At 43.4% G+C, this 15,359-nt stretch overlaps 1 protein-coding gene across 1 annotated transcript in view; it reads right to left on the bottom strand.

Moving 5' to 3' along the window:
• Positions 1-10,541: 10,541 nt before the first annotated feature.
• Positions 10,542-15,359, bottom strand: part of FAM47E (family with sequence similarity 47 member E) — a 30,712-nt gene continuing 25,894 nt past the window's right edge. The window contains exons 6-8 of the mRNA XM_082653921.1: positions 14,890-15,045; positions 13,248-13,325; positions 10,542-10,982 (exon numbers count right to left, since the gene is read on the bottom strand). Of these exons, the coding sequence (XP_082510047.1) occupies positions 10,917-10,982; positions 13,248-13,325; positions 14,890-15,045 (300 nt within the window). The 3' untranslated portion in view covers positions 10,542-10,916. The remainder of the gene's footprint in view (positions 10,983-13,247; positions 13,326-14,889; positions 15,046-15,359) is intronic.

Below are 15,359 nucleotides of genomic sequence, written 5' to 3' on the forward strand. Positions count from 1 at the left end.
GCGAGGTTGCGGCCAGAGCGGAGGCGGGGCGGGAGAGGCAGCCGGGCCGGGTGGGTAGACCCATACAGCCGGCGCGTAGGAAGCTCCATTCCTCCGCCAGTTAGCTGCGCTTAACGTCCCCAAGCCTCCGCCTCCCCGCCTGTAAAAGGAAAGGATTGGACTGAGATCCATCCATCTGTAAATGCCAATCACCTTAACCGCCTCCAGTCATTACTGAGGGTGCGTGGTTGTCGCAAAGTGCGCGCCTTCCTTACTGGACTGCATGTTGTGCAGACGCAGGCTCCTCCGGATGGGTTATTAATAAAAAATTGCGGGCTTCCCTGGTGGCGCAGTGGTTGAGAGTCCGCCTGCCGATGCAGGGGGCGCGGGTTCGTGCCCCAGTCCGGGAAGATCCCACATGCCGCGGAGCGGCTGGGCCCATGAGCCATGGCCGCTGAGCCTGCGCGTCCGGAGCCTGTGCTCCGCAACTGGAGAGGCCACAACAGTGAGAGGTCCGCGTACCAAAAAAAAAAAAAAAAAAAAAAAAAAATTGCAACCGTCTTTGTTAAGTGCTGTCGGTGTGCCAGGTGTTTAATGTATGCGTTTAATTTGATCCTCACAAAACAACAACAACAATCTGGGAACTAAGAATTATACACATTTCTTTCTAAATTCACTCCTCTGCTGATCTGATGGCTTTACACACCAACTTCAAGCTAACGGTTCCCATGTTTGTATCTGCAGGGTGAGCCTTTCCCTTGACCTACACGCTCCCACATCAACTGCTAAGACCATAGCTGGAATGATTACTAAAATGGCTCCTCTGGTAAAACAAATCGTTCCAACGTGCCCCGGGCTCGAGCCTTGTTTGCAAAGTCAGGTACAGAAAGCAGTGGGAGTCCTTGGTGACTCTGCAGTGTTTGTGGGATGGGAGCTCGCTTCGGAAGGCTGAGCGGTGAACGTGGTGAAAGCTGTGAAGAAGGCCGACGTGGAGGGAGCCCTCTCCAGAGAAACTTGGAGGCCAAGGGGAGGAGAGGAATCGAAGTGTCGCTTGAGAAGAGAACAAGGCCTAAGGGAAGCTCTTTCAGACGGAGAGACACGTGGGCACGTTTGTTCAGTTCGTCGGCAGGAGAGAGCCAGCCGAGACCTGGAGGAAGATGTGAGGAGGACGCGAAATCCTGGACGGGGATTCCGCGGGAAGGCGGAAGTCAAGAACACCATTAGAAGGGGCGGAGTCGGAGGAACGGAGGGGAGGAAACAGGCGTGGAAAAGCAAAGAAGGCACAAAAGAAACATTTTGAGTTACACAGGGGCCCATGAGTGAGGTTAGCTATCAGCTGAGTGAGAGAAAGGAAATCCAGGTGAGTTTTTTTGTTTTTTTTTGTTGTTGTTGTTGTTTTGGGTTTTTTTGCGGTATGCGGGCCTCTGTTGCGGCCTCTCCTGTCGCAGAGCACAGGCTCCAGACGCGCATGCTCAGCGGCCATGGCTCACGGCCCCAGCCGCTCCGCGGCATGTGGGATCTTCCCGGACCAGGGCACGAACCCGTGTCCCCTGCATCGGCAGGCGGACTCTCAACCACTGCGTCACCAGGGAAGCCCAGGTGAGCTTTTAAGGAAAGCAGAGCAGGTAGGAAGGAAATGGCCGCTAGGGGAAGAAGTTGCCTTGGGAAGTCCTGTGGGTCCTTCCATCACAGGCCGGTGGCGTCGCTCCCTTCCTGCCTTTCCCAGTGACCGCGCCTCCGTTCACACCCCACCTCACCTGTCCAGACCTTACCATCCTCCCGCAACTCCCTCCCCTCTGGCTGTGATCCAGTCTGCAACCACTCCTGATTTAACCCTCCTAAAAGCACAGCCTGGGGTTGGGCATCTCCTATGTCTACCAGACTAAATCCAACCCCATTTTAGCCTTCAAGGTCTCCCTGACACACCCCAACAACCTCTCCAGGCCTTTCTCTTATCGTTCACCTGAACTCCAGCCAAACGGGGACTCTCCCGCGGGAGCCTTCTCTCATTGGTTTAGACGTTTCCCAAAACCCACTTCCTTCCATGAACTTTTCCCTAGCCCCCAATCCCACTCTTAGCCCCCAGCCCTCAAACTGATATGCCATTCTTTTCTTTGAACTCTGATTATGTACTGTAACTCTGTTAGAGAAAAATACAAGGTTTTCTCTTATGGTATAATTACTTTTGTCGTTTATCTCATCCCCATATTAGATCATAAATCCCTTGAGGGCCAGAGTTTGTTTATTCTTTGTATTCCCCAGAATACAAAGTTTGTTATGTAATAGGCCTTTTTATTGTCTTTGTTCATTGAATACCGAATATATACTGGCCCTAAACTAAGTGCTTTATGAGGATTATCTCATGTTAAATCCCTGAGAGGAGTAATCTGCCCAAGGTCATACAGCTGGTGAGTGACCAAGCTGGGATTTGAACCCAGTGTTCTGACCTCCCAGGACTCCTGCTTGAAACTCTAGCTACATTGAATCCTAATGCTTTTAAACCATGTCCAAATTTCAAAGCATACATTTTAGAAGTGAGTGTGCAAATCCGGATGTGTGATACCAGCGTATCCCTCTGGTAGTATTCCAACATTTATGGTGAATTTCAGCCTTGCTCTCGGTTTGTAATTCCTCTCTCTGCAAGCCCTCACCTCATTAGGGAGATGTACTCACCACCAGCACCTGTCTGTTTCTGTCAAGCCTCTGGCTTCTGCTACTCCACATAATGTTAACCACAAGTCAAACCTTCTGCAAAGCAGTCACATTGGAGCTGCCCAGTTTCATATTTCATAGGGACATTTTCTAAGTGCAACTGTTTGCAAACCTCTGACTCATCTTAGTTCCAGAATAGACTCCAGGCTGAGATCTCTTACGCTGAATGATGAAACCTTTAGAGCAAAGGAAAATCTGTGTCAGGAGAACAAGTTCACTATGTAGAGAAGAATAAAGTTAGATTACTACTTTGTACCACGTAAAATGGTGGACTGCGGATAGAATGAAGTCCTGAATGTAAATGGTCAAACTACTACTAATAGAACAAAATCCAAGAGACTGTCATTGTGATATTGCATAATGTAAGAGGCCAAAAAATTTCTTGGCTTCATCAAATAAGGCTATCTCGTCAGTGAGGCTGCCATAGACAAAGTTAGCAGGTAGATCCAGATGGGGAACCGATTTTCCTGTTGTTAAAACTGACAAGGCACTAATATGTAGATATAGGATGAACTCATACAAACTGATCCAAAAAAACCCACAAAACCTGACACGAGATCCAGTATAAAATGAACAAGGGATGCTTCTCCCCAGTGCCTGGAACATAATAGGCACTCAGGGTAATTTTTGGTTGAATAAATGAATGACTAGCAAGAGATGCAAAAATGCTCAAATTCACTGGTAGTTAGATAAATGCAAATTAAAACAAAGATGTTACACCATTTTACATCCACCAGAAAGGCAAATATTAGAGAGGTGCAATGCTGCTGATGGGAGAGTAAACCGGTACAATCTGGAGAACAATCTGGAAGAATTTTGTGAAATTAAGTATGCGTATACCCCATGACCCAGCAATCCCCCTCCTGAACATGTATGGCCAAGAGATTGCACAAGACTGTAAGGGGGCACATAGTGTTATTTGGGATAACCGTAAGTTCAAGGCCACCTGGCTGCCCATTGTGGGCAAATAATAAGTAAACTATGGTGGATGCCGATGAAATGCTATGAAGTGGTTACGACAATGACCTTGATCTACACACAGCAATGTAATTAAATCTTAAATACATATTGGCGACTAAAAAGTAAGAAAGTAATATCTCGCAAGTTGCACAGTGCAGCCAAAAAAAAAAAGAGAGAGAGATTTGTGGGTTTGGCTCTTGAATAATGATGTGGACCGTCTAAGATTCCAGGAAACATGCAAGGTTTTTTGAAGAACTATAGTGCAATAAACACTGCCAGCTTGGACTAAAATGGGGGTTGTCTAGAAAGGGGATAAGTGTATTTTGCATATGAGAGCAACATAAATAATTTGTGGCTAAAAGACAGGCTGCGCTGGTCTTATACTATGGCCACAAATTATTTGATATTCTTCCCTTCGAAGGAAATTTGGAGGAGTTCAGTTCTCCTCTTCTTGAAGGTGGGCTGTACTTAGCCACTTACTTCTAATGAATAGAATATGGCAGAAGTGGTGATGTGTGATTTCCAAGACTAGGTTATAAAAGGCATTGTGCTTCCTCCTTGCCTTCTCTTGGATCACATGCTATAGGGCTGACTTTTTCAACCTCAGCACTATTGATATTTTAGACAGGATTATTCTTTGTTGTGAGGAGGTGCCTGTGCATTATGGGATGTTTAGCAGCATCCCTGGCCTCTACTCACTCAAAATTCCCAGAAATTGAATTGTTGTGTCAAAGGCTATATACATCTGTACATATGTACACACACACACACACAAAGTTGCTTATTTATTCTGTTTTTTTTTTTTAAGGCTTTGGATAGCCAAATTGCCCTACAAAATGTCTGTATCTTTTCCCACTTTCACAAGTTGAATATATGCACCTTTTTCTTAGCATTTTTGCCAATATTAGTTTTGTCTTAAAAAAAATCTTTGCCAATTTGATAGACAAAAATTGATACCTTGTTTTAATTTTTTTTATTGGTGACCTTGACCATTTAAGAAATGATTTTGGTCTGTTGTATTTTTTTTATGACTTAGCCCATTTTTTTCCTGCAGCATGAGCAAAAACATAGAACCTACTTTCTATGTGAGCAGAGCAGGCGGCACTATACATTCTGGTGTGGAGGACTGGAGAAGCCCTGCTTCCCTCGCCACCCCTCCGAGGCAGGAGCCCACTGTAGGAAATTCTTCCTTTAGAAATTCATTCCTTTGGTTCATTCTCCCTCTAGATTTTAAAATATCAAGCAAATCCACTCTAAGGTATTGGCGACACATCAACTTTCTTTTTGACACATTTTAACAGTTACCAATACTTACAGTGCCATGGTTGGGTAGGTGGGTGGGATCGGGAAGCAGTTAAAGAATAATACTGAAAAGAGGAAGAAGACAAGAAACGGGATAATAGTCACCTCAAACTTTGCCCTCATCATAGTTTTGCTTAGGTATATCCTTTTCTAGTCTACCTCACTCTCTCCCAAGAAGATAATTGTCAATTCTTAAAAAAATTTTTTTCGGGAAATTTGTCTCTTTTTTGGTGCTTCACCATTCCTGATATTCATCCATTCATTCAATAAATGCATAGTTTGAGCCCCAGCTATGTAGGACTCTAGGCACTCTGCAGGACACTAGGAAAAACCTATACCTTCCCTGCCCTCATGAGCTTATACTTTAGTGAGGGAGACACACCATTAATGAGTAATCAAAGAAGATAACATGATGAATGATGGGCGATATAATGGCTATCAGTGAGGTGCCGGAACTGGGAATAATCTGCAGCAGCTCTGCTGGCCTGTTGGTGCAGGAGTGGTGCAGGCATGACTTTGGAGGGGGAGGTTGAGAAAGAATTCTGACCTACGTTCACTTCAGTAACAGTTTGCTCTCATATGCAAAATACACTTAGCCCCTTTCTAGACGACCCCCATTTCAGTCCAAGCTGGCAGTGTTTATTGCGCTATAGTTCTTCAAAAAACTTTGCAGGTCTCCTGTGAATCTTAGACGGTCCACATCATTATTCATGAGCCAAAACCACAAATCTCTTTTATTTGGGGCCGCAGCTTACGGGATCTTAGCTCCCCAGCCAGGGATTGAACCTGGGCCCCGGGCAGTGGAAGCACAGAGTCCTAACCACTGGACCGCCAGGGAATTCCCCACAACTATCTTGAAGATAAGCCCTTCTCTACCTTGAGAGTGTGCTGAAGAACGACGTCCTCCACTTCCTTAGACGCTCTATTGTTTGCCTAAAACTGCGAGGCACACTTTTAAAAATTTCAGTAGCATTTTTGTCTGCCTGAATGTACTCTGAAGCGTCACCTTTGAACTTTCTGAGGTCTTAACAAGGGATTTAACAATTACATCCTTGGATTCATCTTTAGACCATGTTTTCCTGGCATGTCCTTTGATGTGTTCTTTTGGATTTGATCTTTGCTACAAATCATTTCTTAATTTAAACATCATTTGTCATCTGAGAGGCTAGGAGTTTACAAAACCATCAAGTCCTGGTTGCTTTTGGCTAAACTGTCCCTTTGGCTTATCGAGCTCCTCTTGCATTTTACTATAAGCAGCAAGAAACCAGGCGGTACCTTCAACACTCTGTATAAAAATCTCCTTAGTTACATCACCAGTTCATTAGGTAGTTTTTCTACTTTCCACGTTACTTCAGGTGACAGTATGGATAAACTTCCTGCTATTACATAACAAGGAGACCACTTCTCCCAATTTCCAACTGCATTTACCTCATTTTCCTGCCAGCCTTCACCCACAGCCTCTTCACAGTCTATGAGACTTCTGCCAACAGTTTCTTCAAAGTTCTTCCAGTTTCAACCCACTTCTCAATCCTGTTCCCTTTCACATTTTACATTCTTGTTATAGCATCCCACTTCCAGGCACAAAAATCTATTAGTTATCTATTGCTGCATAACAAATAATCAGTAAATTTAATGGTTTAAAACAACCAACATTAGAGTCATTTTATGGGTTAGGAATTCAGAAGCATCTTCTCTGAGTGGTTCTGGCTCAGGATCTCTCATATGGTTGCAGTCAGGATGTCAGCAGTGGTTGCAATCTCATCTGAAGGCTTAATGGGGGCTGAAGGATCCACTTCCAAGACTATCTGCAGAAGGCTTCAGTTCCTTGCCATGTGAGCCTTTCCATAGACAGCTTGGGTGTCCTCACAACACAGCAGCTAGTCTCTCCCAAGTGATTCAAGTGAGAACGAGGAAGCCACAATGTCTTTCATGCTTTAGTTTCAGAATGACACCTCATCACTTCTTCCACATTCTGTTCCTTAAAATCAAGTCTAGGTACAGCCCACATTCAAGGGGAAAAGGGGTTAGGCCCTGCATTTTGAAGACAGGTGCATCAAATAATTTGTGGACCTTTTTTTAAACAAACACAAATCTCCCAAATTAGAAAAGTCCTTGGGATTGTCTAAAGTAATCTCATGTCTTGCAGCTATTGAACTGAGAAAGAAAAAGAAAAAAAAATGATCCTTTAATTTGCTGAATTAAAATATCATTTGAATTCACAGCTTTGTAAGATCTCGTAGGTGAAGACAGAGTATAGATTGGGAAAGAGCGAGACCCTGAATGCTGAACTGTGAACATATGGGAATGTTCAGATGGCTTCAAGTTCCCTAAACTCCCAACCCTATGAAAATATGCTGCTCAGATCTCCTGTTGCAAGGAACACAAATGACTGATGGACCCAGCTGCTACCCCTCTGGATCTTTCGCCCTCTCGCCGAGGCCATACTCCCCTGGGCTGCTCCCAGCCAACGACAGAGCATGCAGAAGTGCCAAGGCAGGCCCATTTTAGCAAAATGTGCGACTCCTCCTCTTGGCGACCTTGACTTAAGGTCTCCCCATTGGCCTGGCCAAACCTTCCTTTGAACTGTGCTGCAGTTCAAGACCGTATCTTCTTTTCCTCCCTCTGTCCTTCCGCAGGGATCACACACGCATCAGAATCTAAAGGCTCTCCCTAGGTTCTGCCGCTCCCACCCCAATAAACCTCTCAAGCATCTAATACCCTTTTGCCATTTGCTCCCTGGCAGACCCAAACCACTGCAGCCTTCCTTGTCAGAGAAGTTCTCCCTACTCCCTCTGTGGTGAGGATTTTCCCACTTTGCGCGAGGACTCTCTAATGACCTTTGTGGAAATAGGCTGGCAGGAGGCCGGGGTAGCCAACTCTCTTTATTCTTCACCCCTAACATCCCTCACTGTCTTGAATGCTACCCATGTGCTAGAGGCAGTTTATCCTAGCTCACAAAAGCCAACTGTTAAATTTGCAGGAATTTAGCAAGTTGGTTGGTAAACACAGTCATTACTAAAACTTAAATAGACTTACAATTAAAATAAATTATATTAAAACCAAAGGTAACAGAACTCAAAACCTCATCTCTTCCTGGTTTTTAACACCTTTTTGTTAGCATCTATGCTCTTGAGGTTATTTACGTCTATTATGTCTGGGTGTTGGAAATAACATGTAACGATGTGCCACTTGCACTTCTCTTTGGATTTTGGAGGCCAGATTTAGATGTGCTGTTTCAGCTCATTGCTTTAGTAATCTGAGAGGTTGCCGGCTCTGAGGGCAGCCTGAAGCAAGAGAAGGCTTTCAGCTGGTCCCGAAATCTCTGCCCTCTGATCCAATGTATCCAGCGTGCTCAGAGCACCTGTGGCACAGAGAGCTGCTGAATGGAGCTTCGGCACGTCCAGAAAGGCGAATCAGAGCACAGGCCCCCAGGGCTTTGCAGCTGAGCCAGGAGCTCTGTGGCACGTAACTGTTCTCCTTTGGAGAAACCAATCTCCGTTTGTTGCTTGGCACCAGTTAATACGGCAGCCTGATCCTGAGACCTTAGGTAACCAAGCGACTGGTGCCCATCGTCCACCAAGGTCATCTGATCCACTAAGCCATAAAGTCAGCTAACATTTAGTGTGTGTGCACAGTGCCAGGCTGTGTTCTAAGCACTTTACTGGTAACATTCCCTTTAATCCCCACCACCATTCTGGGAGATAGTACTGTTATGATTGCTACTATCCTTACTTTAGATGAGAAAACTGAAGCAGAGAGAGGATAAGCAACTTGCCCCATAGTCATATAGCAAATAAGTAGCAGAGCTTGGTTTGAATCCAGGCCCTCCTGCTCCAAAGTCCACACACGTAATTACCAAATTATTTCGCTTCTCGTAATCAAGTGAAAGTTTTCTATTTAGGGCTGGGCTTGACCAGGAATTGAAGACAGAACAAATTGCATGGTGTGCCCGCTCCTACCACCCTGTCATCTTCCTCAGCCTACACATTTGACCTGGGGACGTTCTCTAAGTCCAGGTGATGAAACACACAACCTCCACTATATGACGGCAGCAGCCACCAGTGGACTGCCACAACACTGTAGCCCAACTCAAGGGTGGCCCTGAAGAGCAGCTGAGAAGGGGAATTTTCCAGTAGACAGAAATGTAAGCATTTCATCCTGTTGACCACTTTGTCTGAAAGGAGAAATGGGCTGAGGTGCATGTCACCAACTAATGGTCAGCAGCTGATGGCTTAGCTTAGTAGCCAGAGACTTGGAAGGATCAAGAATGCAGGGATAGTGACAAAGAGATTTGGGAGAAGAGGTATACAGGGGATCGCTCAGAATGGATCCAGAGTATGGGAGTATTTGGTTCTTTGTGAATACCCACCAAAAGCCCTCCACTGTAGAGGAAGCGCTCAATAATCAGGTGAAAAGTTTGACCTATCCTCTGCATGCCAGCCCGCTTCCTTCTCCAGAAATTCCAATGTTGCCCAGTGATCTCATGGGCAAAGTGGGCATGGAGGCAGAAATGCAGGCCCCACGTGGGTTCAGCAACTTGGATTTCCCCTCACGAAGGCTGCCCTGGCTACTGCTTCTGTGGAATAATTGTCCAGTAATTAAAACCAAACTTGAGTCCCTAATGTGAATTAGGCTTGAATGTAACAAAGCCAGGAACAATGTGTCCAGGGGAAGAAATGCATTCTCTCCAGACCACCGCCAACACCATCTTGGCTCAGCACTTGAATGTCAGAATCCTGCCCCAGCTTGCCTGGTAGAACTGGATGCCTCCTCTGGGCTCTCAGGCTTTGGGGCTCCCATGGGCTACCAAGCGGGCATGTATGACAAGTTGAAACAGCAAGGGAGGCAGAGGAAAGTGGCCTGACTAGACTAGTAACCTATTCTGCAATTCGATTTGCTTTCCTGCTTAACAAACTTCTGCCCACACCAACATTTCTACACTTCCTGCATGCTCATTCACCACCACGGTATCCCACTCAACACTGAAACTCATTTCACAGCAATGGGCTGACACTATGCGTTCATTGCTTCTGTCATGTACTCCATCATCCTAATGTGTCCAGATGCATAGAGTGTATAGTAAAGACTCACTCACAGCCTACAGATTATTGAAATGGGATCATGACAGACCCAGAGGATGAAAGGTCATCCATCACCCAGAGATTCTGTATTTGAAGACAACTACTATAACTGATAAAACTTTGGGATCCAGTATCCTTTAAATAAATTCCTTTGATTAAATTATCCAGAGGGTATTTCAGAGGGAAAGATCTGGAAGGAGGCATTCCAATGAGTAAAGAGTAGTTACTGCTGACTCTATAGGAAGTATTTGTATTTTCTACGTTCTTTTTGTTAGTCTATATTTTCTAATTTTCCTAACATGAGCATTAACATGTTAAATAAAATAATTTTTAAAAATTTAATGTAAAAATATGTCATCTTGAGTTTCCATTAAACTTTATGACCCATGACATTATATTATAGGTACACATTTATTATCAAGATTAACATGCCAAAAAACCCTCAGTAAGCTTAATTCAAAATGAAAGAAAATTATATTGTAAAGAAAGAGTAAAGGAGCTATTCACTCAAAACCAGGGAAAATAATACTCTGGGAAAATGAAATAGAGCAATTCTGCTTTTTTATGGTTTTATTTATTTTTACAAATAGTTGATATAACTATGTAATATTGACAATGCTATCAAAATGTTAGAATACCAAATATGAAATTGATCTCACGGTTGATAAAATATATAAAATATTGATTAACTGAAGCAGAAGACTATTCTGAAATGTTTGTATTAGTTATAAATTTTATGGATGTTGCCAAGTCAAAATTGTACAACTATGGTGGGACATTCATTATAAATTTTGTTTAATGTTTAAAGAGAGAGAGAAATAGCCAAGTATATAGTAAATGAAATCTGTCTAATCATCTTCCCAAGATTCTTCCATGCTTGAGTTATTTTACAGAAGTCTTGTTACATTCACATTTACATTCCTTCCTCATACACATCTTCTCAAGGAACTAAAAAAAAAAAAAAAGATGAGAGAAACTCCTTTAAATTGGCAAACGAAAATTGTACAGTCTAGTCACAACCACTACCATACCCGAATTCACAGTCTCACACTCTGATGTATATCCTGATAGGACCCAAAATCTGATGTCGATGATAGACCATGCGAGATGGTGGACTTTGGAAAGTAGTTGCACACCATCAGAAATATCTAGATATAATTCACACTTTTTCTGTGGCCAAGTCCAGCCCGGGCCAGCTCGGCACAGCCTTGTGCTGCTCATCTCTGCTATTAAAGGCCTGGGGCTTCTGTGTAGCCGAGGGAATGAAGCTGTAGGTAATGCACAGAGCAGTTAATCCAGCAGCAGATACTGGAATGTGTATGTTAAGTATGTATGCTCATGTAACATACATAAACATGTATGTATACAAGGTGTACATAGACATTTAAGGGAGTAAAAAGAGAATGAATGCTCACATATAAATTTAAATAAGTAATGATTTTATATATAGATAGATAGATAATTTACCATAATAGATTCCCCCCTCTCTTTTAGTTGAAATCCTACTGATAAAATAGAGGATATAGGATGTAAGAATAAAGGGAGAAAATATTCCAGGGTTTAGAGTGACAGGTGTTCTCAGGGGACTCAGCCATAGCCAGGGGCATCACCTCTCTTTAGTTGATGCAGCTAAAAGAGTAACTAGTGAGTCAGGCATGCTTCCTTTTGCCCAAAATTGAACTAAATGTTCAGCAGCAGAATGGATTAAACCAACAGGGGACAAATCAAAATAAATAAAGCATCCTCTTTTGCCACTAAAGAAAAAACTATGAGTCACTATAACGTCAAGAGCAAACAGGGATATATATGTATATACGTATATCTCCTTGGCAAGAAGAATATATATGTCTGTGTGTGTGTGTGTGTGTGTATGTGTGTGTGTATATACACATATATATCACATAATTATATTTATGCTTAAGTATAATTTTGTGTGTATTATATAAATATATAATCATACATACAATTATGTTATATAAAATATATAAGCATATTTAATATATTATACATATAAATATATAAAATATACTTATGTAGGCCATATATGCAGATGAGGCAGTGACTAAATACATAAGTACAAAAATATGTGTAAGTATATTAACTATATCTTATATATAAGTATCTTATATATAAGATATATACTTATATCTAAGTCTATAAAATATACTTATGTAGGCCCACTGTTGATGCTCAAAGCTATTGGAGAGATTTCATCCTAGTTCTAGAATGGAATCTTCTAGCCCATTAGTCTATTATCGTACTCTAGACTTTCCCTTCACATCACCTGATTTAACTTTGAACAAGTCTGGATCTGAGATTGGTCAATATATCTATTTGCCAGTAAGTGTAAGCTGTTGTTAGTTTTATCGCTCTTAGAAAAAAAGAAATCCAGTATCCTAGTTCCAGGAACTTCTACCATCTGGCTGCATGTCCTCCTAAGGACTCCACGGGCCGTGAGCACAGGGGACTCTGGACAAACACAGAACTTATCAGCCACGACTTGGGCCCCAGGCCCAGCTGGCTTCCTGCCATGGTGACAGGGCTGGTCTGGGGACAGATCTCCAGGCTGCAGGCCCTCCTGCTAAACGGTCTGCTCTGCCAGCCTCCCACCCCACTCTTGTTATCTGTGGCCTCCCGGGGGAGCCCTCCACGTGGGAGGTGGGGGGACGACCAGCACTACAAGCTCAGGGAGAGGGAAAGACAAAGTGGAAAAAAGACAGAAGAGGCTGCAGGGCTGTCCGGGAAGTGACCTTTGGCCCTAGTCTGCGTCCTCATGTACCCCACAAATAGCACAATAATAGTCCCAGCTCCACTCCCAGCTCCACTTCGTCCTGACCCCAGCATGGCTCCTTGGAAGTAGAAGTGAAGGAGACTGGACACTTCCTGGAGAATTCATTGTTTTAGTAGCAGGCTCACGCCCTGCACATGGATCCCTTTCACTTTGGCCCCGTTAAGGCCAAACCCAAGGAAGGTGAGTCAGCAGGGAGACAGCAGGAGCCAAACAGGCTCCTGTCTGCTCCTGAAAAGAGCAGGACGCCAAAGCCCATCTGTGGGCCCCCGTCTGGGGAAAGCACACCCCTTCTCCCAGGGCTGAGTCCTGGTGTGTCCCTGTAGTAGAAGTATTTTGATTTTGTCAGGGTGCTGACCCCTTCCCATCAACAACTGTGAGCCCCTCAGCAGGTCTTTCCGAGGTCTTTCCGGCCCTTTACTCACACTCGGCATCCTGTAGCCCCTGCGCAGAATGAAATCCTTAAAGGCAGCTGTTCCATGAAGGTCTGCAAGTAACTCCTCCTAAAAGAGGGTCCACACTTTAAAAAACCGGTCAGCTGTCAGAAGCTTGATTTCATTATTTGTCCTAATTAAAAGCACTTAGCCATTTATCAAGTATGTTATTTTAAACGACTTCCTTCTCATTTAGGAATATGTGTGTAAATAACGTTCAGAAGTTGATGAATACAAAGGCTTTCGAAAGATAGCCAACCTTCTCTCCTTTCTCTGTTCTTTTTCTTACCCTTGTATCAAGGATAAGCAACACATTTTATCAATTAGATCATTATTGACCTAGGATGTCCGGAATCTAATCTATTTGAGATTAATCATTGTGATACCGTGATTTATAATAAGAGACAGATATTGGGTCTTCTTCCCATTCCTGGCACAGAGGCCTTAAAACCCTCGGAATTTCCTAAGTGATGAGAGCCACAACGGTGACAGTCTTTCCTTATTCATAACAAGCCCCTTTCAACCACATTGCAATTTATCTTAATGACGTGTTTTTTGGAAAGCCCCTAGATACCTACTAGATGGGGGCTGGTTGCCAGGGAAACCAACCACGTGATTAGAGGGTTGGCACTTTCAGCTGAACCTCCCCGACTCCAGGGAGGCGGGAGGAGCTGGAGGTTGAATTAATCACTAATGGCCAATGATGTAATCAATGACACCAATGTAATGAAGCCTCTATACAAACCCAAAGGAGGGGGTTTGGAGAGCTTCCAAGTCGGTGAACATGTAAAGGTACCTGGAGAAGGCAAGGAAGCTCCAAGCCCCTCCCCACGTGCCTTAACCTATGCATCTCCTCCATCTGGTTGCTCCGGAGTGTACCTCTTTATAATAAACTGGTAATCTTACTAGATTGGAAGTAAACTGTTTTCCTGAGTTCTGTGAGCTGTTCTAGCAGATGATCAAACTCAAGGAGGGTGTCGTGTGAACCTCTGATTTATAGCCAGTCAGTCAGAAGCACAGGTGACAACCTGGACTTGAGACTGGCATTTGCAGTGGGGGCAGTTTTGTGGGACTGAGCCCTTAACCTGTGGGATCTGATGCTCTCTCCAGGTAGGTGGTATCAGAATTGAGTAAAATTGTAGGACATCCAGCTGGTGTCAGGGAATTAGAGAATTGTTTAGTGTGGGGAAAAAAACCCCGACACATTTGCTGACCAGAATTGAGAGTGGTAGAGGAAGAAACGGGAGTGTTTTCCTACTCAGTATATATCCACAAATTTTAGATCTTAACTCCAAAGGGCATGATAATTAAAAAAGATTTGATCCAGTCCCAACATCTTATGGGTATTCATGCATTCATTTGGCTTTTCCTTTTATTTATTGGAATTTAAAATTTGGGATGTTGAAGTTTATATCATTGTAATTCAGTTCTTTAAGACCATTTCACCTTCCAAATGAACTCAATCAGGAATAGTCAAAAGTCATGTGTTTCCAGCAAGAGAGTCATGTCATCATGGTGTCCCTTACCAGCACACGATTGCACCCATGTCTTGTGAACTGACTTCAATATGAGGTGGCATTTGCACTGTGACAACCTTCAGCTCAGATGATCAAGTCTCAGCATATACACATACCTGTTCCCATAGCTCCTTTTTCATATTCTCATCTTGAGCTTTATGTAAGACCTTGGGGTCAACCAAAGGCTCATCGGCTCTTTGCTTTTTCCACAACTTGGTGTTCAGATACCATGCTCCGTACCTCATCTTCACCCACTTTGGTTTATAAGGATTCTGTAGAAATAACATAATTCCCCATTTCATTAGTTTGTTTGGTTTGTCATTTCAATAAAGCTAAGATTTAGCTTATGAAAGCAGTATCATTTATTTTTAATCTATGGTTACTCCTTGCCAAAGTATTTTATGAAGTTTCAGTGTGCTTTGATTTACAAAGGTAACATGAAAAGTTCATGACTGAGAAAATAATGTGGTAGTTAAGCATGGCTTTTGGATTTAGACAAACCTGGGCTCAAATCCAGCCTTCGCCACTTAGTAGCTATGAGTCCATGGACAAGTTAGTTAAATGCTTCATTTGTAAAATAGAGATA

The sequence above is a fragment of the Grampus griseus genome (assembly GCF_964374135.1).
Source record: "Grampus griseus genome assembly, chromosome: 4".
NCBI lineage: Eukaryota > Metazoa > Chordata > Mammalia > Artiodactyla > Delphinidae > Grampus > Grampus griseus.